Raw genomic sequence first — 27,776 nt, 5'->3', positions numbered from 1 at the left:
GTCACCGTGTCATACAAAAAATTGGCCAGCGCAAGTACATGTAATAATTATTGTTACATGTACTGTCAATCTTCTTTGTGACACGGTGACAGGAAAATACAGCGTGTTTTATATGATCGTTCATGGGTATTCTTTCATTTTTCCGACTGTATGTATCTGGCTATTTTTGTTGTTATCTTGCCAGTATAAGTGAGAGAGCAGAAGGTACTGGGTTCTTTCTGTGGTGGTGGATACACTAATTTCAGGGCTTTCTTATGGAGTTTTTGGTTTAAAATTTTGTTAACTGTTTGTTCGTTATAGCCGTTGTTTACTGCTATTTGTTTAATGATGTTTAGTTCTATCTCGAAGTTATTTTTTGTCATGGGAATTTCTGCCAGTCTATGTATCATGCTATGGTAGGCCATAGAACTTTTGACAAACGGATAGCAGAACACAAAAGGGCATTCAACAATAGAAAAACAGACACTTCTACATACGCACTTCACCTTCTAGATCATAATCATTCTTTCAATGAAGAGTTTCAAATTCTGCATATTCAAAATAAAGGCCTTAAGCTATCTTTTTTAGAATCTATGGAAATTAATAAACTGAAAAATACAGATATAATTCTGAATGACCAACTCGAGACAAACAGCTCCCCACTCCTAAACCTCTTCAGTTGAAGACTTAAAAAGGCAAACACATTGTAAACTATATCACTTGAGAAAGGCACTCTGCCGAAACAGCTGTAGTCACTTAGTTATAATAAATTTTGTGGAAGTATAGAAAACAAACGTTTTCAGTGTTTTATTGTTAGATAAAATGAACTTCCATCAAGTAACGGTCGAATCCATCAACTTTAAATATTTGTTAAAATTTTTGTACTGCCTCTAATTATAGAAGCTTTTCCCAAGATGAAGGGGAAAATGCCTCTACTTTATGGCGAGGATTCAAAATAACAATAATACAGTATGTATATCCAATTAATTTTGTTATAGTGTTTCAGTATTTTATCTCTCGCAGCTTGAATGCAGTAAACTAATTGCTCATCGGTAGCTTCTCTATAAATTTTATTATTAAGTTCATGAGCTCATATTTCCAGTTTGCCTAAAAGTAAATTTACTCCAATTACCACCAATGGGAGTGTGCAATATTTTCCCTTCGAGAACTGAAGAAAGTGTTTTAAACCTTCTCAGATACTGACAAAATTTACTGATCAGAACCATTATTTATCTAACATTTTCCAATTATTTAGATTTTGGTTATTGTCACAAAATATAGTTTTAAGCATTTTTACACTTAAGCCAGCTTAAGCCCCATGTTAGCATCTCGAAAGTTGAATGCCATCTTGTAGGAACATCTAGTTCTTGCAAAGTCATCTTACAATGTATGGCCTCGCAAGCACTGTTAAGTTTAAATTGCATTTGCCCTGAGTTTTTGATTTTTTTACAAGGCATTTAATTTTACTTACAGAAAAGTTAAAATCTAAAGTTGTAGCATTAATAGCATTTTCTACTTCGATCTTATCCTCCAAATAATCAAAATCCTTTTCGATGTTTAAACTGTTTCGATTTGGCTTAGCCATTTTTATGAAATCCTGGACAACTAAGCTTAGAATATGTGCGAAACATACAAAAGGCTTATTGTAAGCATGCAACTACACATCAATTTTGGGTGCGTCAGGAAACAAATGCAGATCAGGGACTCCCTCCAGTGGCAGTGGAGGCCGTGTTAGCACGCAACGCAATAAAAAGGTCGCCGTGGAATCACCCAACCGGTTGATGAATTTCAATATCTTGAAATTTCTTGAGCGAAGACAAGATATAAGATCTCAAGAAAACGTCAAGACAAGATTTTTTTAAATTTCTTGAATTTTCCTCAAGACAAGACAAGAAGTTGTTGTCAAGACAAGAATTCTTGTCTTGTCGACACCTACGTTGTCCTATAAATTGTAAAAGTCACAGATTAAGGATGTATCTACCTTAAAGAAGTTCCAACAAGAAAAGTTTTCAGATTGAAATAATTATTTACCATTTTAATTTTTCTTATATTGGTGAATTCTGTATCTGAGACTTTTCGCGTTTATTTAAGAGATGTCGCGATTTCGTCCCAAAGTGGATTTTAAACGATCTTTAAAATTCCATATAAATAGACAGTTTGGTTTCGTTTTGCTACAAAGGCGTGCATGCAGCTCCACCGATGACGTCGTAAGGCAGAAACAGCTGCCTGGAGATAGTGTATCGCCTCTGAATCCAAAGGAAACATAAACTATCTTTTTTACTTAATAATAGTAAGTGCTTGACATATTAAAATTAATGAAAATAATTATATCTATACGATCATCTACTAGGGGCAATGATCTTATACTTGTTCTAGAATCTATTTTTAAAATGTTTTAGCAACACAGTAAATGCTGTTTTTTCTTACATCAAAGATTTAGAATAATAGTTTCTAAGAGACTATGATTTGATCACTGAAACTTAATGTCTAAATATTTTTTTTGTAATGTTGTTCTAAAGCTATTTACTTGTGCTATTTTTGTAATAAAAATAATAAATTAACGAAATAAAACGACTTTTTTACTTAAATTATGGCTTATTCCCCATTTAGAATAGTTAATTTTTTTGCTGTTTTTCACAATAATTGGTTCTGAAAGTTGGGTCCTTATAATTTTAATCGTTAAACATCGACTTATTGTCGCATCTTATTAAGATCAAATGGCTTAAAATATGTAATTTAAAAGTAATGTGACCTATTTCAGTGGCTAGTTTCAACTACAATGATCTAGAGTCTATGAAGAGTGTAACCTGATGATGGTCTGATAAGATAAAAAAAACGTTCGTTCTGTGATGTACTTTTTCTCCAATTTGTATATATTTTAAAAGAATTAAAAACATTTAAAAGAAATAAAAAAAAATTGTATACCTACCAGTTATAAAAGGAAGTCTATTTTACTTCTTCAGTAGATAAATAAAAACTGATATCATTTGTTCAGTTTATATAGATGCGATTTTGTTTTTAGACATTTCCAGAAGAAAAGGAATATGCACCTCCTCTTATTATGAAAATGTACGAAAGTAAACGATTTGGAGTTTATATGTATGCAGGAGTTCATATTTCCAAACTCACATCATTTTTTATAGTACCCATGACACACGAAGAGAGACGAAAGAAACTTTCTGATATATCCCTATACTCTTTTGATAGTAGTTATATATCCACCTCAAGTAAGTCAATTTTTGTGTACTCTTTTTGCTCATAGTACTTGTAAAGAGAGTAATTTTAACCAATATATTTCTAGGTATCTCATTCTTAACATTGCAAATATAAATACAAATTCAATGACATTGCCGTATAAAGATTACAACGGGTCTTCCAATAGTAACTTCCGAACTTTGACAGTTGACATAGATAAAATAGTGGCCAGCCACTGTCGTCGATCCTCGCCACTGTGGCGTGGATCACAAAATGATTAGGACTACAAAATCGCCTGTTTCAGCCACTTTTGTAGCATTACAAATTCCGCTACAATGTTTTGTTTTAAATCCGCCTAATAAATAATTATTCCTTGTATTTTGTGTTGGTAATATCATTCATTAATATGTTCTGAACCGCCCCTGTTTCTGGGTATTACAATTTGTTTCAAAATATGTATAAGAATAACGCGCAGAATCAGAAAATACCTACTTCCCCTTTAAATAATGCATTGGCCGATCCCAAACAAATACATTTTGTAGATCTTGCAGGCGTTAAGGACGAATTTGGCTTGCAAGCACGCAGGAGAGCAAGTTAAGAATATTTCGGTGAAGGTTAGGTACCGCGCGAAGGAAGAGGTAGTTCGAGGTTGACACCTGAGCTGCGAACATCTTGTGTACAGGTCGAACTCATCGAAGATGGCGTCTCAAGTTGAAATAGTTCCAGAAGCCCATAACTAGTGTTTTTTTGAAGGATTTAATCTTCTTAACCCCCCCCCCATTCCTTAAAACGATTCCATGACCCGCCACCGAACAACCACTGAGCTGCCGTTTCGCAATGAAGGTTTGAATGTTCCCGCTCCTTCTACTTTAGCCGCATTTCGACCCCCCAGTATTCATGTAGTTACTTATATCCCTGACCCCATCTGAGCAGACATTTAAAACGCTTCACTTTGTGGATTTGACCTTACTGGTTTTTGACTTTACTGTTGTGACAGCGCTGTAATTGTTGCTCGTCGGGCCGAAGTCTAATACGTATAAAATGGTGCAAGAAAAGAGGTTCATTTATTCAAGACTGTTTCAGCAGAAATTAATATTCCTTTATGATTAACTATAAAAATTAATTTTTCTGACTGGTATAATTTAGTAAATATTTAATCGATTTCAGGCTCTCTTATCTATCCAGTAGATAGAATTGACGTAGACTTACAAATTGATTCGGTGGAAGATGAGAAAGAGATTAAGTTGGATGAGAAAAGACACTTTTCCTATTTTATCAGCCACTGTTGTAACTTTCTGCGAAAAAATAAGCATATCCAAAAAGTAGCAAATGCAAGAGAATCAGAAGTTTCTTACGAATTGCTTCCAGAAGAACCTGAAGAGGAGTATTACAGTGAAGACTACGATTGGTGGACGAAATTTTACGCATCTATACAAGCAAGTAAAATTTAAAGCATATACAAAAACTTTCATAACACAAAACTATTCTGTTACTACAGTCAACTCCGATTTATTCACGAGCGGATTATCCGTGGAGTGAATTATCCGTGGAGCGGATTCTCCGCGACTCTGTAAAAGTTTTTTTTTTGAAAAGCATTCACTATTTTCGACTCCATTTACGAAATCGCATCTGCGTGGGAGTCCGTAAAGTCTTCAACAAATGTTAGTCATGGAGAAAACTGTTACCAAACATCAAAAATTATGTGGAACTAGCAGTTAGAAAAGATAAAAATGAACTGCCTCTCCTTAAAAGTTTCATAAACTCAGTTCATAGGGGAGAGAATGTGGACAAAGGAATCCTGCAAGAGTAGTTAGACTGTGCCGCTACCAACCCGGGATTTGAACAGCTAACCGATAGAGACATCCTAAGAAAATGCTGAGGAGAAAACGAGGAAAGTGACGAAGAAGAGGAAGAGGACCAGGACGACGCGCTACTCGCTGAAAAACTGATGCTGGATAAAATGCAATAAACAATAAAGAAACACGTTTTCCACTCAAAGAAACAGAAAAAAATGACAGACTACTTTCAAAAACTGTAAAAATATCTATATATTGAAAATTTTAAATTAAAGTTTTAGGTGAAACTACATTTTTATTTTTTGTATTTATATATTTGATTTCAAGTTACAGCTTATCCGCGATTTTCTTTATCCGCGACAACCGTGCCACTCAACCCCATACACGTAAAAACGGGAGTTGACTGTATTTGAAAAAACATTAGTTTATACGGAATAAAACCGACAATATTATATTTTTCCAGAGCTCTGAAAATTTGGACACTCACAGTTCGCTAGGAAAACGGACGTTAAAGGTAAATATTACTACAGCCGGACCTGCTTATTAGAATACCGGTTAAAGGAATATCCCGGCTTAAGGAATAAAAATTTGAGGTCCCAAAACGTTTTTACTATGCACATATGATCGGTTATTAGAATATCCCAGTTATAGGAATACTTTTGCTTGGCACGAAGGCTATTCCAATAAACGGGTTCGACTGTATATAGTCGAGGAAATGAAGCTGAAAAAATGGCAAAACCTCGCAATTTTTTCGTCCAGCATCGATTTGTACAAAAATTTGGGATTGGGCTCATTACACCCTCTAGTTCATTTTCTATATTGATCCGTTGTACGCTTTTGGTTTTTTAAGGGTGAAAACTACCCCTAATTGTAAAAAATTGTAAAATAATATTTTAAACTTTAATATTGTCAACATTTGGTTCTTATTATTTACATAATGATTGTTTTATGCTTTAAGATATACTATCATAATATTTCAATCCTTAAAACCACCCTTGTTGGAGCAATATATAAAAAATTTACTTATCCTAAAATAATAATTTGGGCTTGCATCGATTTACATAAAAATTTGGGATTAGGATCATCTCACCCTGTACTTCATATTCTATATCATGCTTAAGGGTCTAGATTATTTATAGGGGTGTAAACTACCCCTTATTATCAAAAATAATATAAAAACATTGTAAACTTTAATATGGTTAAAATTTGGTTTTGAATATTTAAATAATGATTGTTTTATACTTTAGGATATAATATCATAATATTTCAACCCTTAAAAACCACCCTTAATAACATTACAGTTTTTATAAGTACATATTTTAATAGATCTATACAGAAAAAAAAAGTAGAATTAAAGAATTATAAAAACATTTATTTACACAAAAATACGAATTTACAAATATGTACAAATACAAATACAAATATTTTTATTCATCTTCCTGTATGCGAACCGGTTTTATGGTATTATACATACATTGAAAATTATCCATATGAGGACTATCCGAATTTTTCGAAAAAAAAATTCGTTTTATAAACACAGCTCCTTCATTTTTGGCGATAAAAAGTTTTTTCAAAAACGACTTTGTAGGATTTTTGAAGAGTTATAAGACTGTGCAAACTAAATTCCGTAAAATCACTTAGTTTTTAATTAGGGTGGGTATAAAGGGCTCGAATAAGGGGGTGTTTGATCGTAAAGAGGAGTTTTAAACAGCTATATCTCGCTAACTTTTCACTGTAATGAAAATCTATGTACAAGGGAATTTTAGATAATAAAAAAGCTACAATTTAGTAGTCAACCATTTTTTTCGTATCTCTAGTATTTTCGGAGATATTTTGAAGTAAAAGGTGAAAAATGGGAAATTCCAAAAAATTAATTTGTCTTTAAACTCAAATTTTTCTAAAATTAGGCCTTCTAAATAGGTCAAACTTCTTGGGGGTATTGATAATTCAAATATAAAAGGAATTACAGAAAGGTAAAGTTCAATTTTTAATTAGGAGGGTAGTTAGGGGGTTGTCACTGATTTTTTCATAGAGAAAAGCAGGTACCGACCTTTTTTGGATCATAAGTCGCTTAATTGTTAGGCTAGTAATTTTTTATTATTATTTTTTGAAAGGCGTAACTGTATACTTGAAAAAATATTATTTAAGTTTTTCTCGAAAAATGCAAAGTTTTTCGGTTTTTTACTTTGAATATTTCAAATTATGCATTTGACGAAAAAAGCTAACTTTAAACATGCCGTATCTCGGTTTGTATTGGTCCTAAAAATATTACAGAAAAAGAATTTAGTTTGCGTTACTAAAAGATACAATTTTGATATCTACAGTTTTCTAGATTAAATGCATATTTTTCGAGGTATTCTCAAAAAACCCTCTAAAAAAGTCGATTTTTTTCATCGAAGAACTGTTACTTTCAAGCGCGAATAACTCGAAAAATATTAGTTTTACGAAGAAAATGTAAAAAACATTTTTTTTCTTAGAATCACCCCTTACATCGATTTACATAGGTAAAATGTAATAAAAAATTCCCGCCCCCGAGATGGGGTGTCAACCACCCCCAAGGTTTTAGCGTACAGCAACATGATATAGAAAATGATCCTTGGACTATTCCCTACCTTCTGTGAAAATTTCAAGTAAATCCATGCTGGACGAAAAAATTGCGAGCCAAAATGCTTCATTTCCTCGACTAATAGTCGGTTCGCTAAACTCAGACACAACTGGCTAGTGTTTTTAGTCGGTAATTTTTTGTTTAGTACTATTTAGTAATTATTAACTATTTAGTAATTATTTGTTCACTAGTTTTACCAAATTGGCAAAATTACATACTTACTAAAATCACTAGCCAGTTGTGTCTGAGTTTAGCGAACCGACTATATCTGTCTTTTTGTTTATTGTATTTTTTTTGTAATATTTTATATATATAGACTGTGTAAATTGTTACTCTGTGCAGTCTGATATGAAATAATTTTCATCCGTTAAACAAATTAGTGAAGGTAAAAACAAATTAAGGGTAGAGTGACGTTAACACAAAAAACAAAGCAAAAAAACAACCTCTAAACTCGCCAGTACTTTGTGCTGCCAGTCCTAAGCCTGGATAAAGGTCCTTTATATGCCTTTAATACCCTGGCTCAGATTACAATCCTTTTTGAGCACCCTGTACTATGTACCTATTGCTTTTCGGTCTCCTGCTTTTCGGTCTCCTACTGTTCGGTCTAGTGAGGTTTAGATAAAGTGCTTTTCGGTCTAATGAGTTCGGTCTACTGCTTTCGGTCTAATGATTTCGGCCTCTTTACAGTAAACCAACTTCAAATGCCTGATTCATTTATCATAACTACCCTTCCACCGGAGGGGGTCTTCTTAAAGAGCCGCAACATCTATCTTGGTATAAAACAGAGAATGCTGCGATGCTACGTCTCTGTCTGTCCTTTTTTATGATGTTGAAACGTGGACCTTAAACGAAGATATGTACAGGAAACTGGAAATATTTGAAATGTATATCAGAGAATACTTGTCCGTGGACCGAGTCACAAATGAAGAGATTCTTAGAAGAATGAAGAAGAACAGAGAGATGCAGAAAACCATCAAATCTCGAAAGTTACAATACTTTGGACACATTATGCAAAATGAATCCAGATACGCCCTCCTACAAGCCATCCTGCGCGGAAAAATATTTGGAAAGCGAGGTCCAGGTCCAGAAAGAAGAAGAATATCCTGAAGTTGAAGAACCTGTGCAGCTTTTCCGCTCTGCTGCAGATAAGATAAAGATTGCCATGATGATCGCCAGCGTTCGCCACGGATAGACACCTCAAGATCGAAGGATGATGTTCAAGCCGTTCATTTCATTTATCTAGGATTTATTTATTTAGGATTGGGGTACAATAATGGGAAATGGAACCGCAACATCGTAGAAGATAGAGGGCTATAGGGGATGTGTCGAAGACTCACCCCGAGTTGTAAAGCCAGTCAAGAAGAAGAAGCAGTAACCTATAGCAAAGTGCTTACTCTACACTATACCCAAATCTTTTAGTATAGGTATTAGTACGCCCAAAAGAAGAAAAATAACCACTCGCCAGCAGCAAGTCTTCTTTTAATAGCAGCTTCACAAATTCATTTTACTTGTATTTTTTCTCTACTGATATCTGACTATCATATATTGGTGTCATTATTTCAATAGAATTACAATCATCTGGTATTTATATAGGTACTACTTAAATTTATGCACCTGTAAAGGCTTTATATTAGCATCCAAGAAATAAGAGTTAATCCATATCGATTTAATTTTTAAAAGTCTTAAGCAAATATTATTTACATACATTGTTTGGTTTTCGTAAATGGGTGACATTAATTTTGTAATCTAGGCCACGCATTTTGAAAACACCGAAGTCATCAATTATACTGCTATTAGTAATTCACGGCCACAGTCAAGTATGGTCAAACATAACAAACAATTGGGATTTATTTATAGATACGTAGAAAGTAAAGAAAGAGATTATTCATTATTCAGAAACCGACGTGGTTAGAGTAGAGACATTATCCATCCCGATACCAACTAGTTACTGTCGTACATGGTGACTTAAATAAATATATTTTGCTAATTAGTGTTTCAACTTAATCAACCCCATCATCGGGGGTAACAACCCCCAGTACCAAGATACACCGATGGCTTCAAAATGGAAAAAGGCTCAGGATCCGGGATATACTCCAGATCACTGAACCTAAGAAAAAAGTGGTGTATGAGCAAAACTTCCAGCATAGTTCAGACGGAACTGGCTGGTATCTCCGTAGCCGCAAAACAAATACAGTAGAACCCCGCAAATCCGAACTAATTAGGGGGACAGCCTTTTCGGATTCCGAAAAGTTCGGATTATCCGAAAGTTAGCCTTAACTAGTAGTTCAAAGCTTTCATTGTGATTTTGAGTAGTTAAACGTTCTCGCAAGAGTGTCGACAATATTTTTGGACTCAAGTTGACTACGAGAGAACCAAAGTAAGTTTGTGTTTAACCTTTATAAACACTTATAAACACCTATATATTAAAGTATAATATTTATTTTAAGAAATCTTATATATATATAAGTAGTGGGGTTCCTACGGTCTCCTCCGCATCCCACATTTCGCTCGCCATCGTTTTCTATCCACCCATTCGTTTTCGTCAATAGCTCTATCTGCCATAGACTGTTCTATGCCTTTCTTCCATGTTTCTGTAGGCCTTCCTCTTCTTCTTCTATTTATGGGTGTGTAATTTAATGCTTTCTAGTATTCCTGTGCTTTCTAGACTACGAGAAAGCGTTTGATCGTGTCCAACATCACAAGTTAATGCAGATCCTCAAGAAGCTTGATATAGACCAAAAAGACATAAGATGCATTGAAAACTTGTACTGGTATCAGGCAGCACAATTAAAAATAGACAATTCTATATCCAAATCCATACATATAAGAAGGGGTGTTCGGCAGGGATGTGTGCTTTCCCCTCTTTTATTTAACATTTATTCGGAAGCCATATTTCAAGAGTCTTTGGAAGATGCAGAGATGGGAATCAAAGTGAATGGAGTATTAATCAACAACATTCGATATGCTGATGATGCTGTCTTAATTTGCGACAACATAGCAGATCTTCAACAACTTGTCACTATAATCGGAGAATACAGTAAGCGAATGGCATTAGAGATTAATACCAAAAAGACCAAATTCATGATCATCTCCAGAAACTTGGATGCATTTGAAAACTCCACCATAACACTGAATACTAAGTCCATTGAGAGAGTGAGCAAATTCAAATACCTAGGAACGTGGCTTTTTGAAGACTGGGCATCGGACAGGGAAGTAAAATGTCGCATTGAGCAAGCTCGACAAGCTTTCGTAAAATTCAGGAAGGTACTGAGCTGCTCAGAGTTCAACCTTACACTGAGACTAAGGTTTACTAAATGCTACGTGTGGTCGGTGCTGCTATATGGCATAGAGGGCTGGACACTCAAAACGAGGGATATAAACAGATTAGAAGCCTTCGAAATGTGGCTTTATCGCCGTATCCTAAAGATACCATGGACGGCGAAAGTCACAAATGTGGATGTCCTTAAAAGAATCAACCAAGAACGTCAGCTTTTCGAAAACATCAAGAAAAGAAAAACGGCGTATTTGGGTCACATCATGCGAAACGAAAAATACCAGTTCCTTCAACTTACAATCCAGGGTAAAATTGAAGGCAAGAGAGGAATAGGACGCAAGAAAATGTCCTGGCTCCGAAACATAAGGCAATGGACAGGGATTACCGACATACAATCACTGATCCACATTGCAAGAAACAGAGAGTTAATGGAAAATGTGATCGCCAACATCCATTAGTGGATTTGCATTTGAAGAAGAGAAGAATTTGATGCTCTTTTTGGCCATCTTTCCTCTGACATCCTCATAACATGACCATACCATAGCAATTTCTTTGTTTCTGTATGGTCAACCGTGGAATATAAACTCTTTGTCCGTCGTCTTATTTCCTCATTTGGTACATGTTCTAATCTAGATAATCTGCATGCTCTACGTAAGTAATCCATTTCCGCTACTTCTATATTTTTTCTTTCGTTTCCTGTGAGTTGCCAACACTCTGCTCCATAAGTTATAATAGGTTCCACAATTGTTCTGTAGATTGTTAACTTTGTGTTCAGCTTCACCTTGTTAGACCATAGTAGACCATTTAAAATACGAGTTGCTTTCCTTCCTTGCTGTACCCTATGCTGTATGTCTCTTTTTGTAGTTCCTTCTTCTGATATTATGCTTCCTAAATATCTATATTCCTTATATTTCCTTATACATAGGCCCCATTTTTCATATTTGATCTGTAACTTTCTTAGCATATAATCCATATCATGTTCATCGTTGGCAAGAAGTACTTGGTCATCAGCAAAAAGCAAAGTTGTTAAGCAGTTTTCTTCAATCATTTATTATTATTCCCATCCCAGCAACTGTTTTCCTCCATTGCTCCAGAGCTTTCTGGATGTATATTTTAAATAGTGTTGGCGATAAGCAGCACCCTTGCCTTAAACCTTTTGTAACAGGGAATAGTTTCGACATAGATTTTCCCTGTTTAATACAACTTTTCGGATTTTGATACATATTTTGAATTGCTCGCACATATGTTTCGCTTATGCCTATCGTGGTCAAAATTTCAAAGAATTTCTTTAAAGGCACCGTGTCGTAGGCTTTTTCCAGATCAATAAATGTTAGGTGAGTAGACAGATTCCTTGCTCTTCTTTTCTCTATTATTTGTTCCACTTTGTTCTTCCATGTCCTGAATTTCTAATTCCACCCTTTTCTTTAATACTCGGCCATACAACCTCCCCATTGCACTGGTTATACTTATACCTCTGTAGTTTTTGCACAACGTTTTGTCTCCTGTTTTGTAAATCGAGCTAATGTATGCACAATTCCAGTCTTCTGGTATCTTTTCTCCCTGCAACATGCATTTGTTGAAGAGATCCGTCATTATTTCGTGCAGTATGTCTGGTCCATATTTTATCAGTTCGATGGGGATATTTCCAGGTCCTGATGCTTTCCCATTTTTTGATTCTAATAAGGTTTCTTTTATTTCTTTTGTAGTTAAGAAATACTTTAAGAAATTTTAAAAGTCAAATTCCTAGTAATCCTACATTGTCCAATTTTCTGGCTTTACTCTGTATAATAAACATGTTTTTAAGTTTTTGTCTTGAATTTTTAAATTTTTTTCACTTTCCGTTGGTTCGGATTTGCCGAAAGTTCGGATTCGCGGGGTTCGGATTTACGGGGTTCTACTGTATACCGAAAAGTATAGCTGGTTAGACCATAATAATCTGCACTGGTAGCAGACAAGCATTACTAATATTGAATAGACCACGCTTCACCATCAGGCCATCAGGGTTAACAATGAAGTGTTATGAGTCATTATCTTAAGCCTCGGATGGTAATACATAACATCATCCTGAGATGGGTTAAAGGGCATAATGGAAATAAAGGCAACCACATGGCTGACCAACTAGCGGCAGGCCCAGGAATCTTAGGATTTCATGACTCTTTTGGGCTGGTCAATGTCCCTCCCACTGAAAAGATGGGACGAAGACCAAGCATTGTCAAGGTAACACTAAGGAACCTTGAAAAATCAGCATTAAAGAAGTATGTACTTGGGAATGACCAGGAAGAATTTACGCTTTGCAATTGGTTTTTTAACTGGTCACTGTCAACTATCACACACCTCCACAAATTAACATTATCTACTTCATAACAAAAGTGTTTACAAAATAGAGGTTTGTGAAATAAAGTTAACCTTTCTCATTTTTTACTTTATAGATATATGATTCAGAACTAGAAACTCAGCCAGAATTCAACGGCTTTACAGATATGTTCAAACCATTTCCTATGTTTAAAGGAAAAAGAACAGGAGATGAGGATTTAGACGAAGAAAATATTACAGGTGTTTTCAAGGGTTCGATTGCCATCTACAAATACCCCTTAAACGACGACAATGATTACGTATTCGCAAATGGAATCCCCTTGGAGAAAAGTTATTTTGATAACTACCCTGAAAATAACCCCTTGCGGTATCTATTAAGGGTTTATTGCGTTAGAGCAATAAACTTAAGACCTAAAGATCTAAATGGAAAATCTGATCCGTATATTCGTTTAAAATTAAATCAAAAGGAAATTGTAGATAAAGAAAACTATATTCCAAAAAGTGTTAATCCAGTATTTGGCCGGTAAGAATAAAAAATTATATTAAGTCTACGTCTATCAATAAATGGTTCTATCTTAACTGATAGAACAGATAGATATTTCTTCTTCTTCATTCTTCGCATTTTTTGGGTCACGGTTATATTTGGAAGTGCAATAAAATCAGACTTAATCCATTCTGTTGGTATTTCTCCAGAGTTGTATATATTGATGAGTATCTTTGTGATTATTAGTTTTAGTGTTTGAGTAGTTCTGCTTATATATTCATCATCATTCTCTTTGTCTTATCCCCATGGGGGGTCGGCTTCCCTAATTGCATTTCTCCACACAATTCTATCTTGGGTCATATCAATGTTAATCCCGTTTACCAAAATGTCCTGCCTTATCGTCTCCCCCCAGGTCTTCTTTGGTGTTCCTCTCCTACTCCTTCCAGGAATCTGCACTTCAGCTATTCTTCGTATTGGGTGATTAACGTCTCGATGTTAAACATGACCAAACCATCTTAACCTATGCTCTCCCATTTTGGCACCAATTTGGCACACCTAGACTTCCCCTAATATTCTCATTCCTAATTTTATCCTTCTTTGTCACTCAACTCATCCATCTGAGCATTCTCATTTCCGCCACATGCATTCGTTGTTCCTCTTTCTTTTTCACTGCCCAACATTCAGTTCCGTACATCATAGCCGGTCTTATGGCTGTTTTATAGAATTTTCCCTTCAGCTTCATTGGAATTTTTCTGTCACACAACACACCACTCGCTTCTTTCCACTTCATTCATCCAGCCCTAATTCTACTGCATGCATCTCCATCTATTTCTCTATTACTCTGTAATACCGATCCTAGGTACTTAAAACTATTGCTTTTCACAATCATTTCACCATCCAAAGATACCATTTTATTTGCAGTAACTCCATCTTTAAATGAAAATTCCAAATATTATGTTTTTGTCCTACTAAGTTTTAAACCTTTTTCCTCCAGAGCTTGTCTCCACTAGGCTATTGATTATATTCAAAATAAGATAGCTAAAAGGAACTACAACGTTAACGGGGTTTTATTATTTGATATGGTAAATGGACATCTATATATATCAAAAACCTTGGAGTGCTACCATTTAAAGGGGTGCGTTTTTAAGAAATGGGTGAATTAGTTCCTGGGCACAGGTTACATTAGGGTGAGTTCTATGCACTTTTGGTACAAATACGTCTACATAAAAATTGTTCCTGGTTAAATTTCCTATCTAAACATAACTTTTTAAAGTCAAAGATATTTTTTTTTACAGAAATATATCCAAAAGAAAAAGCACAAAGAAACCCAAAAGAAAGAAATTTTGTTTTTTGTCCCATAACTTTTGTCCACGGGGATATAGGTATAGACATTGCTTCACAGAAAAAAATCTTACATATTTTCTCTTTAAAATGATGTTTGGTAGAGGTCATTAGGATTTACAGTTTTCGAAATATGATTTTTCAAAATTCGCTACTCACAGCAATTTTGGGCAATTTTCCTTGTTATTTCGCAAATATTGTTCTGTAACTTTTTTCTACGTAACTTTAGGTATATGCAATGGTACACGTAATAGGAATAGAAATCAATTACCTTTAAATTGGTCTACTGTATAACGTTGTACGACTTTTTTTAAAGAGATTATGGTTTTTCAAGATTTTATACTTTTAACGATTTTTTATAATATAATATAAAAATAAAATAAAATTATTATATAATATATTATATTATATTATATAATACCTCATATAAAAAATATTATTTTTTACATTTTTTACGATTATTTTTGAAATTTCTCATTATAACTTTTTTTTTCTTGTACATGAATATACTATCTATATATTGCGCAAAAAAGAGGGCTTACTTTCTGTTCTTTAAAAGGGTGTATCATCTATATTTAAATACATAATGGAAACCGAGTGATTCTTTAATATTTTTTTACCTGTATTAATTAAAATTATTTCTTTTACAAAAATTACGTAAACATTAGTCTTAAAAAACATCACTGTAGTTAAAATTATTTAAACGTTGACATTTAAAAAATTTTCTAAATCAAAGTCCATCTCTTCGTTAGCATTAGCTTCAATATCTTCTTCTGACACCTCAGTTATCTTAGAGTTCGCACAATTAGTACCCATGCACATGCAACCTTTGCAGAATATTGAACAACTAATTCCTATCTTCCTACAACCGCAGTTTTTTGTACATCCTTTGGTACATTTACATGCTATTTTTTCTAGCAAAGCTTGTGGTGCAGGAGCTTTGACAGTAAATATTGGAATTAATCCATATTTTGAAGTTTGCCCGGCCGAGTCAAGTGGATTCAAAGTATTATCTATAAAAAATAAGATTCAATCATAACACACAATCACATAAAAAAGTTATAATGGAAAGTTATAATATATAAAAGTTATAAGTAGGGAGCGGATTTTAAGCTAAATGCATATGGCATGCATATTTCGCATATTTAAGAACTTTACTAAATTTTGCATATTTTTAAAAAGACATGCTTATGTTCTGCCTATTAAAAACATTTAAGTCCAATAAAAAATTTTTAATTCGATACAAAATATTTTCCCGCACAGGATGTTCTATTAATTATTCGAGAACTACCTGAAGAGAGACGGGTCATTCACTGCCTTTTCATTTTTTCTTAGAAAATACCAGATCTTTACACAAAGTACTTATTTATAGTACGCCGTTATAAAATGATTGTAGTATGTAAAATGATGAAGGATGGTTTACCGGGAAATCCGAATTTGATTTACTTTTATTATATTTAGCAGGTACCTACAATTCTGGTGATTCTTTTAAATCCCCTATTGTTAAGAGAATTTACACATTTAACCATGACCATAGTTTTACGATTTTCTAACGGGAATTGAAATATTCATGCTTTAGATCAGATCCCGTCTTTAAACGGCTTTAAAACTTTGGAGAACATATTTATGCGAAATCTTTAAGGAAAATTTTGAAATTGATTTTGGTGCAAAATATTCGGCTTTAACAAGTTATTTTAAATACTCCCCAATTACTTCTATTGATGTTGAAAGGAGTTTTTCAAGTTATAAAAATATCAAAGAAAATGTTTCCTCATAAAAATTTGGAAAAACACATTGTAGTGAATTATAATGGAAGATATATATAGTGATATTGTTGTTTTATTTTAAATAGGTAACTATTGGTATCAGTTTTTGTAAAAAATTTGAATAAATTGCATATATTTAAAATAATCATTTTATTTGAAAGATAATAAATAAGATTGCCGCCCCCTATAAAAGAACCCGCTAGAATATAATAGAACAGAAAATTTGTGGTTTCTCGAAATGCGTATTTTTTTAATTTTTGTACATATCTTGCCCATATTTGGTAATTTTTTACTGCATATATATGCGCATATTTCATCAAAATTGATCGCATATAAATCCGCTCCCTAGTTATAAGGAATTTAAAAAATAATCCTAAAATCAAAAATCGTTGCAAGTACTTATTACAATTTGAAAAAGCATATCTTATTCAAAAATAACCCTACAATTTTTTACAATGCACCATTTTAAAGTAAATAGAATAAGCTTTCTTTTTTATTATATAATATATACCATATAGAAAAAAAAGTTATAATGGGAAATTTAAAAAATAATCGTAAAAAATATAAAAACTCGTTAAAAGTATAAAGTCTTAAAAAAGATAACCTCTTTAAAAGAAGTCGTAAAACATTATACAGTAGACCATTTTAAAGATAATTGATTTCTATTCCTCTTACATGTACCATTGCATATACCTAAAGTTACGTAGAAAAAAGTTACATAACAATATTTGCGAAATAACAAGGAAAATTGCCCAAAATTATTGCTGTGATTGTCGAAATTTGAAAAATCATATTTCGAAAACTGTAAATATTAATGACCTCTACCAAACATCATTTTAAAGAGAAAATATGTAAGTTTTTTTTCTGTGAAGCAATGTCTATACCTATATCCCCGTGGACAAAAGTTATGTGACAAAAAACAAAATTTCTTTCTTTTGGGTTTCTTTGTGCTTTTTCTTTTGAATATATTTTTGTAAAAAAAAAGTATCATTGACTTTAAAAAGTGATATTTAGATAGGAAATTTAACCAGGAACAATTTTTATGTAGACGTGTTTGTACCAAAAGTGCATAGAACTCACCCTAATGTAACCTGTGCCCAGCGGTGTGTAGCACTCCGCGGTTTTTTCATATATAGATGTCCATTGACCATATGAAATAATAAAACCACGTTAACGTTGTAGTTCCTTTCTATAGTACATAACCAATAGCCTACACTGTTCCAGTTTTTGTTCTAAGTCTCTTTCATTATTTCCTACTAACACTACATCATCAGCAAACATTAGGCACCACGGAATGCTACCCTGTAGTTTCGCTGTTATCTGGTCCAAAACTAATGAGAATAAATAAGGACTAAGCACCGAGCCTTGGTGCAATCCTAATTTCACCTGAAATTTATCAGTCTCTTCCACACCTGTCCTGTCCTAACGCTAGTCGTTATTCCCTCATACATATCCCTCACAATCTTTACATATTCGCCAGGGACTCCTTTCCTATTGAGTGCCCACCACAGAATCTCTCGAGGAACTCTATCATATGCTTTCTCAAGATTAATGAATACCATATGAGCGTTGGTGTCTTTATTCCTGTATTTTTCCATCAGTTGCCTTACAATAGAAATTGGATCTGTTTTTGATCTGCCCTGCATAAAGCCAAATTGATTATCACATATTTCTGTTTCTTCACGTATCCATCTATCAATTACTGTCTCCTATATTTTCATGGTGTGGCTAAGTAGTTTTATAGCCCTGTAGTTTGTACATTGTTTTATGTCTCCCTTGTTTTTGTAGACAGGTACTAATATACTGCTTATCCATTCATCTGGCATTTGTCCAACTTCCATAATTCTATTAAATAGACCTGCTAGCCAACTTATTCCTGTCTCTCCCATTGCTTTCCGCTTGCGCTCTGCGCTTTTTTAACGAGAATATGAAAGATAGCAGACGGACTTAAATTATGACGTTAGAGGCTTTATTGTTGGAGATGACTTTAATGGAGTATGTTCTCAAAGCGATTCTTTTTCCTCTGAATAGATAAAATGTATGATGAGGATGTGGGCAATAGGATGTGACAAAACTTTGGTAAAGTTGATTTGGATTAGGATCATTTTACGTGCATTTATGATTCTGAAAAAGGTTCTTTTGATAATTTGCTAGGTTCTATGGTATATCTTAAATAAGTTTGAATTTGATGTTTCTATGGTGGTATTTACAGCTGATTGACAGGAAGAGGATGGTTAAAATTGGTGGTCTGGTCATCAAAAAAGTCGAAGATTACTGATTTCTTGAGATAATTATTGATTTTTTAAGGAACTGGAGAGCTGAGGAATTTCAGGCATAATTTTAGTTTTATTGTTTTAATGTTGTTGGACTGTTCATAGCTGCATCTCTATCATTATATTTAAGTATACATTATTCTAAATTTAATTTTATTCCTTTTTAGTTGCTTTGAATTTAGCGCCACGTTTCCTCAAGATTACTTATTAAAAATATCTGTATGGGATTATGATATGACAACAAGCGACGACCTTATTGGAGAAACAGAAATTGATATAGAAAATAGATATTACACCAAACACAGAGCATTTTGTGGAATACCAGAAATATATGAAACGTTAGTGTACTTTAAAAACAAACGATGAAGGCCCTAAACTACAATTAGTACATTCTTTCACGGTTTTTGCTCTAAATTTTAAAGAACCGCTTGGATTGACATGAAATTTGGCATACGTATAGCTTACATATCAAAGAAAAAAAGTGATATTGTGCCGATGTGTGCTTTTGCCCTGGGGGTGACTTTCACCCCCTCTTGAGGGTGAAAAAATATATGTCCAAAATAAGTCCGGAAATGGGTAAACTGACTAATTTTAAGTAACTTTTGTTCTATACACCTTTTTTCGCCAAATCCACACTTTCGAGTTATTTGCGAGTGAATATGCTCATTTTTCAACAAAATAACCACATTTTTAGATAGTTTTTCGCAAATAACTCAAAAATAAGTATTTTGTCGAAAAAAACGTTCTTAGCAAAACTATAGCCTATAAAACAGTAAAAAAAAAAGGTGTAAGCGTTATGTCTTTGGATCTCGTACAACCAGAGTTATAGTCAATGAAAAATAGATTCATATTCACCAAATTTCAAATAGAATATTTCGACGTGAAATATCCAAAAAATTAAGCACTTTTTGGGGAAAACCCTTTATAATTTTTTTAAAGTGTTTAAAAAAGCTTTATTTTTGTTTTTACGAAAAGGTCCTATCATTAAATTTAAGCAAGTTACGCTCAATATAAAGTTGGTCCCTTTTGTTTTGGCAAAAAAAAATCGGGAAGACCACCCCCTAATTAGCAACTTAAATGGAATTAATCGTTACCACTCCACCAATTATTTTACTTATGTTGTGTTTTATATGATCTGTAAGTTCCATTAATTTAAAGTGCATATTTTTGAAAAAATTTGGTTTCAAAGTAAAATTTTAAAAAAATTTTATTTTGAAAGATATGCTTTTTTCAAAATAACTTAAAAATGGTTAGAGGTACCAAAAATCTCAAAAAACAAAAAAGTCAGCATTGCTTTTTTGAATATCATTAATTTTTTTGTTTCTCTGTTAGACAAAAATTGATTAAGATTTGGTGTTTCTAAATTTGCATACATTGGTAATCAGTGACTCGTTCAACCTCTTTTAACTACAGCCTTTTCATTAATAAGGACTTTGAACCGATGAAACTTACAGATCGTATAAACAATACATACACGAGTAAAGAAACGTGGGAAGTCGTAACGATTAAGTTCATTTAAGATAATAATTAGGGGGAGATTTTTTCGATTTTTTTACCAAAACAAAAAGGGACTAACTTTATTTTGAGCGTAACTTGTTTACTTTTGATGCTAGACATTTTTTTTTATGAAACAAAAATGAAGCTTTTTTTAAACACTTTAAATAAGTTGTAATGAGTTTTCCCCGAAATGTGCTTCATTTTTGGTTATTTCACGTTAAAGTATTCCATTTGGAATTTGACGAATATGAACCTATTTTTCATTAGCTATAACTCTGCTTCTACTAGGTATAGAGACGTGATATAAAGGGTGCAACAAAAATACAGGTCATAACTTAAATCACATATTCTGGGACCAAAAATAGTTCGAATGAACCTAAGTTACCTTAGTACAAATATGCACATAAAAAAAGTTATAGCCCTTTGAAGTTACAAAATGAAAATCGATTTTTTCGAATATATCGAAAACTATTAGAGATTTTTTATTGAAAATGGATATGTTACATTCTTATGGCAGGAGCATCTTAAAGAAAAATTATAGTGAAATTTGTGCACCCCATAAAAATTTTATGGAGTTTTATTCCCTTAAAGCCCCCCAAACTTTTGTGTACGTCTCAATTTAATTATTATTGTGGTAGTTAAAGTTAAATTTAATTTTCTTAAAACTTTTTGCCTCTTATTATTTTTTCGATAAGGCAGTTTTTATCGAGTTGAGGCCTATTTTTTAATATGTTTACATACACATTTTATGGGGGTTTTGTTCCTTTAAACCCCCCAAATGTTGGGTACGTTCCAATTAAAATATTGCTGCGGTACCATTAGTTAAACACAGTGTTTTTAAAACTTTTTTGCCTCTTTGTATTTTTTCGAGAAGGCACCTTTTATCGAGATATGGCTTCTATTTTAATACGGTTCAAAATATACCTAAAAATGTATAAATTTTCATATTCTTACCAAGTTTCCATAATCGTACTTAACCATATACAAATATGTGGTGGTTTTGAAAAATATTCAAAATATCTCGATAAAAACTGACTTTTCGAAAAAGTACTAAGAGCCAAAAAAGTTTTAAAAATATTGTGTTTAAGTAATGGTACTACAATAATAATTTAATTGGAACGTACACAAAAGTTTGGGGGGTTTAAAGGAACTAAACCCCCATAAAATTTTTATAGGGTGTCCAAATTTCACTATAATTTTTTCTTAAGATGTTACTGTCATAAGAATACCATATGTCCATTTTCAATAAAAAATCTTGAATATTTTTCGATATATTGAAAAAAATCGATTTTCACTTTGTAACTTCAAAAGGTTGTAACTTGTTTTATATGCACATTTGTACTAAGGTAAGTTAGGTTCAATCAAACTATTTTTGGTCCCAGAATATGTGATTAAATTTATGACCTGTATTTTCGTTACACCCTGTATACACCATTTTTTTAAATTTTTTACAGGCTATATTTTTGCTAAGAATGTTTTTTCGACAAAATACTTACTATTTGAGTTATTTGCGACAAACCGTCTAAAAGCGTGGTTATTTTGTTGAAAAAATGAACATATTCACTGCCAAATAACTCGAAAAGTATTGACTTAGTAAAAAAACTCTATAGAACAAAACTTACTTAAAATTAGCCAGTTTATCCATTTCCTGACTTACTTTGGACGAATATTTTTTCACCCCCAAGAAGGGGTGAAAACCATCCCCAGGGCAAAAGCACATATCGGCACAATATCACTTTTTTCTTTGACATGTTAGCTATGTGTGTGCCAAATTTCATGTCAATCTAAGCGGTTCTTTAAAATTTAGAGGTTTTGCGATATTTTACCGTTAAAGAACGGACTAAATCCTTATTTAAAAAACCAAAAACTACAAATACCTTAGCTATTATTATGCTCGTTACATGTCAGAGGTTCGGGAATAAACTTTATAAAATATCAGTAGGCGACGCAATAAAGCACTAAAATCAGCCTTACCTCCAAAAAAAAAACGACAAGACGGATATAATAGGTAGTTCTTTTTGCATTCAATTCGTGAATGCGACAGGAAACTTTGTGACCCCGAGCCATGATATAATATTGAAAAACTGCATACAAAAAATGCATTCTTAAAGTGCATCTCAAACAGACAATAAAAAAAACTTCAGAACTCGTCAATTATCGGCGGAAATTACTTTAATTTTGTTATTCTGAGGTTTTTGAGGTCGCTAAAAACGAATATGACGTCGTAAGTGATCTCCGGAGTACCTGGTGCCCAGGGTACCTACTGTTTACCTCGTCTTGTGGAGGTTTCGGCAAAGAATTTATTAAAAAATTAGTCAAAAATCATTAGTCACGAGATAAACAGTAGGTATCCTGGGCACCAGGTACTCCGGAGATCACTTCCGATGTCATATTTGTCATCAGCGGCCCCAAAAACCCCCTAAGTAGTGATTTTTGACTAACGTTTTAATAAATTTTTGCCGAAAACTCTACAAGACGAAGTAAACAGTAGGTACCCTGGGCACCAGGTACTCCGTAGATCACTTCCGATGTCATATTCATTGTTAGTGACCCTAAAAACCCCCGAGTGATGATTTTTGAGTAATTTTTAAAAGAGTTTTAATGACGAGGTAAACAGTAAGTACCCTGGGCATTACGTACTCCGGAGATCACTTATGACGTCATATTCGTTTTCAGTGACTCCAAAAACCTCAGAGTAACAAAATTGAATTCATTTCCGCCGATAATAGACGAATTCTGAATTTTTTTATTGTCTGTTTGAGATGCACTTAAAGGCGCATTTAAATCAAAGCGAACACGCACGAACGAACGAATTCGTTCGTTAACTTTCTTGTATTTGTACAGCGAATCGAGCACGACCGAACGAATTGGTTCGCATTCGCACATGTTCCAACCGATGTCGGTAAGTTAGCGAATCATCAAAGGAAATCGTTGTTCAATGTGGACAGTGGATAGACGGTAGCGAGCGAATTCGTTTAGAAGTAGTGATTTAATTTATTTACAAACATTAGTTTGAGAGGGTTGTTTATTGTGTAGTCGTGAAAACATAATATTGCAATTTGGAATGGACTAATGTAAAGATACTTCAATTAATTGAGTTATATAGAAATGAAGAATGCCTATGAAACCCGAAATCGAAGCTATATAAAATAATACACAGAAAAACTGATGCTTGTTTTAACATTTCTATAGGAATGGATTGTGATGTCTCTGAACTAAAAAAATGAATTAGCTTCTGGTATCATTTACAACGAGAAAGACAAAAAGCCTAATGTTTTTATTGAATAAATTTCAACCCAGAAAGACAATGAGGTAAGCAAATCAAATTAATTGCTAAAATTAATTAAAAGCAAATTTATTTTGATACACCAATTTTACAATTTATTATTTGAACATAAAATAGTCATAATATCAAGAGCAAGCAACTTTTTCGAGGAAGAATTTTAAGAAAGCTGGTTCTTTAAGGCTATGGGTACATAATTCGCAAATATTTTACGTGTATCCCTACTTTTTCTGTCTTTACACGGGAAATTACGTGTAGTAAAATTCACACTGGTGTGGATATGTAAACATTACTAGAATGTCATTCTACTTGAAAATGTCATAATTAATTTAAAGAGATGGCTTTTGAATGTTCTTGGATAACTGTTATTTTTATAATTGCAAATTATTAATTCAGTTAATAAATGTGATAATTTTTTCACTAACTATGTTTTCAGTGATTGTAATAATTTATTTGTACAACAAAAACTAATAATCAATCGAGAAAAGAGGAAAAGTGTTAAAGTGATTTTTTAATAATATGTTGTTATTTTGGAACGCTTACAATTTTGAACATCTCTAACAACAAAATACTTGGATCACAGGATATATCTGATGTATTCTCTGCTTGGATCTTTCACAAATAATACACAATAAATAACTTTTTATTAAGTTCACGTCTTAAATCAATTATTTATCAAATACACTATATATCAATAATATTTAATCAATTTCTCAAAATATTCCCGATGCAATGTCAAATATTTAAAATTGTCACTGATTGTCAGTGTCTGACTGACAATATATGCTGACAATATTATATTCGGTTGAGTGCGTTGTAAGACAAAGACAGATTTGGAAAATATTACCACGGCATTGTGTTCATTTTTTTCAAATCCTGAAAAAACCAATAAATATTTTTGAAAAATTTAAACGCAGAATGAAAGACTAAATTATTACCGAGGGCCGAAAGTCCCTTAGAATAAATAAAAAGTTTATTTTGAATGAGATATTTGAATTTAAAAATCACACTAAATTTTCTCTTAGTTTTTTCACCCCTGTAACTTATTAAAATAAACATTGTAGAAGTTCTCAGGGACTTTCGGCCCTCGCTAATAACGTAATCTTTCATTCTGCGTTTAAATTTTTCCAAAATACTTATTAGTTTTCTCAGGATTTGAAAAAAATGAATCCCCATTTGAATAGCATTGCAGCCGAAAATACGTTCCGATCCTCTTAATATATTATTCTCTATGCTCCCTCAAACAGCTTATAATACCTGCTACCTGGCTGCTGATACATATTGCTTTCCTTAGTTCGAAGCACATTACAGGTGTGCCTACCTAAATATATTAAATTCAAAATTATTTTAAGAAGATACTTTTTTTTTGTTATTAGAAATATGAATACAAATATTTTGTCAGTAATTTATATGCTAAAAAGTGTTACGTTTGACCTATGCTTTTGTGCAGAGTGGAAGCATGGACGTTAAATGCCAGTTCCATTAACAAATTTGAAGTGTTTGAAATATGGTGCCTACGTCGAATGCTTAGAATATCATGGACAGACAGAGTCAGAAATGATTAAGTATTAAGAAGAGCGGGTTTGCAGGATAGGGAACGTTTTAATTATGTTAAAAGTAAGAAGACTGCATACTTGGGGCACATATTACGAGAGGAACGCTAGTGGACAAGAATCCACGGCTATAAAATGCTTTGCAATCTTAAGAAGAAGAAGAAATATGAATTTATAATTGCTAGACATTTTTGGACGTTTTATTTATCTCAAACTTTAGTTGATTATGTCGGAGTCAAATAAAATATTATTAAATAAAACATTTCATTAAAATTTTCAATAAAATAATAAAAAATACCTGGATAAATTATTTTTGCGTCTGGAAATAATGTTTATTTCATTTTAATTATTAAAATAAAATTTTTAAATTAAATAATTATAGAATAGACACAGGACAAAATCGTATCAAAATTTATACTTATATTTATGAATATAATATATTTTTTTCCTTACAGAACACACATTGCATTTTACAAGCTTACAATAAGCTATTATTGTATTCAAATTTACCCAACAAGAAACACCACAGACAATAAACTTAAACACAATGTGTGACTGGCCCATCTTAAAAACATCTGCGGGCAATATGCATTCCCCATCATCAACGAATGCGAACGTTCGCTTCAATGTAAATGGCCCTACTTTGTAGCGAACGAATAGCCAAGCGAACACCTACGAATTCGTTCCTTCGTTCGTTCGTTCGTGTTCGTTTTGATTTAAATGCGCCTTAAGAATGCATTTTTTGTATGCAGTTTTTCCATACACTAAGCATCAAAATTAACGCACCACCTTAAAAATGGGACATTTTTGATGTCTCGTATTTCCTAAACCTGTTGTCCTATTTGAGTGACTTTTTAATACGTTATAGCTTTATTATTCAAAAATATCGATGTGATAGTATTGTTGCTAAACAGGTAAGTGTCATTGTATACCGGGTGTAACAATGATAGTGTGTTTTTTCCTCAAAGTTCGGAACACCCTGTGGAATAGTTCAGCGTATAAAAATATTGAAATTAAAACTTAACTGTAGCCTTAGGCTTTCTTAACATTTTGCTTTTTGATTCATTCGCTTCTGTTGGATAATAAAAAAGTTAGGTACTTTAACAACTAGCAACGTTCTTCATCAATACAGGTAAGAGCAACATGTATGTCAAGAGGAACAAACTGTAATGTTTGTAAAACAATAATACGATCAGTTATACACATACTAATTATGCTCACTTGCGAATAGGAAACATGGTCAATGACGACTCGAGATGAAGAGTTACTACGAATCTTTGAAAGAAAAGAATTGAGGACCATATACGGTGAAGTTAACGAACAGGATCTGTGGAGAATTCGAAATAATTTTTAACTCTATAGACTTTTTGGAGATGCACATATCGTGAAGGATGCCTTAAACTCAGATCTCTGGAGGAATTGCAGGAAGATGTACGGGAGATTAAAATAAGGAGATGAGATTAAAATAACAGATGTGATTCAGAATATTGCCATGTTAAATGAAACTGGGCGGGACACACAGTAAGAATGGAAGACAACCGTTAAACAATGACGAATTCTTGAATGGCGACCAAGAGGAACCAAAAAAAGCACGAGCAGATCTCAAACAACAAGATGGACTTATGACATCAAGCGAATGGCTGGCCACAAATGGATGCAAAAAGTAGCAAACAGATATGAATGGACACACCTAAGGGAGGCTTACATCCGACTCGAGATTAGTGGTGCACCCAGGGGGGTTTTGGGGGTTAAAACCCTCCCAGGGCATATAAAGAATAGTAGGAAAATGTAAGTTGTCTTTAACAAACTATGCAAAAAAATGTCTGTGCCCAAGCCAAAACCCCTTTCCCCCAACTCCGGAGGAAAATAATTCTAGGTGCGCCACTGCGGTGGATGGAATAGCTGTTGATGATAATGATGAAAATAAGGAGAAGGAAAAGATACGACACTCGATAGTGAAGAATGTGTAATGTTACAAACGTTACATCTTTGTAATTTTATTTTTAAATAATTATTTTACTTTATTTTCTTTAATATTTCATTAACAATAGTTTTCTTCAATTTGTTTTACCAGTTTTCTTCGTTAAAAACTCGTTGGCGTCCTCTTTTATTATCCTCTTTTATTATCTTCTATTTAATATATCTCTTTTCATCTAACATCTAAATCATCAACTGGACATACTGAACGTACCCCGTATATTCTTACTGTATAAGTATATGTCTGTTAATACGGAACATGGTTGTCCACCTCCTCATGCTTTGCACTATCATGTCAATGAGGGTGACAATTAGTAGTGGAGGGGAAAAATTAATAATCTCATAAAAGGCAACTACAGAGCTGATAATAGCTATCTATTTCCAGACTTATTATTCTCTTGGGTTTTTGGGAATAAGATCACCGTTCTCCCTCTAGGAGC

At 33.2% G+C, this 27,776-nt stretch overlaps 1 protein-coding gene across 1 annotated transcript in view; it reads left to right on the top strand.

Annotated features, from left to right (window-relative positions):
* Positions 1-27,776, top strand: part of LOC114337495 (otoferlin-like) — a 147,478-nt gene that overhangs the window by 56,698 nt on the left and 63,004 nt on the right. Inside the window, exons 16-20 of the mRNA XM_050660784.1 lie at positions 3,002-3,206; positions 4,342-4,610; positions 5,395-5,484; positions 13,279-13,685; positions 19,194-19,364. Coding sequence (XP_050516741.1) covers positions 3,002-3,206; positions 4,342-4,610; positions 5,395-5,484; positions 13,279-13,685; positions 19,194-19,364 — 1,142 coding nt within the window. The remainder of the gene's footprint in view (positions 1-3,001; positions 3,207-4,341; positions 4,611-5,394; positions 5,485-13,278; positions 13,686-19,193; positions 19,365-27,776) is intronic.

The sequence above is a fragment of the Diabrotica virgifera genome, chromosome 9 (genome assembly GCF_917563875.1).
Source record: "Diabrotica virgifera virgifera chromosome 9, PGI_DIABVI_V3a".
Classification (NCBI taxonomy): domain Eukaryota; kingdom Metazoa; phylum Arthropoda; class Insecta; order Coleoptera; family Chrysomelidae; genus Diabrotica; species Diabrotica virgifera.
This window is presented reverse-complemented; position numbering and strand designations above follow the sequence as displayed.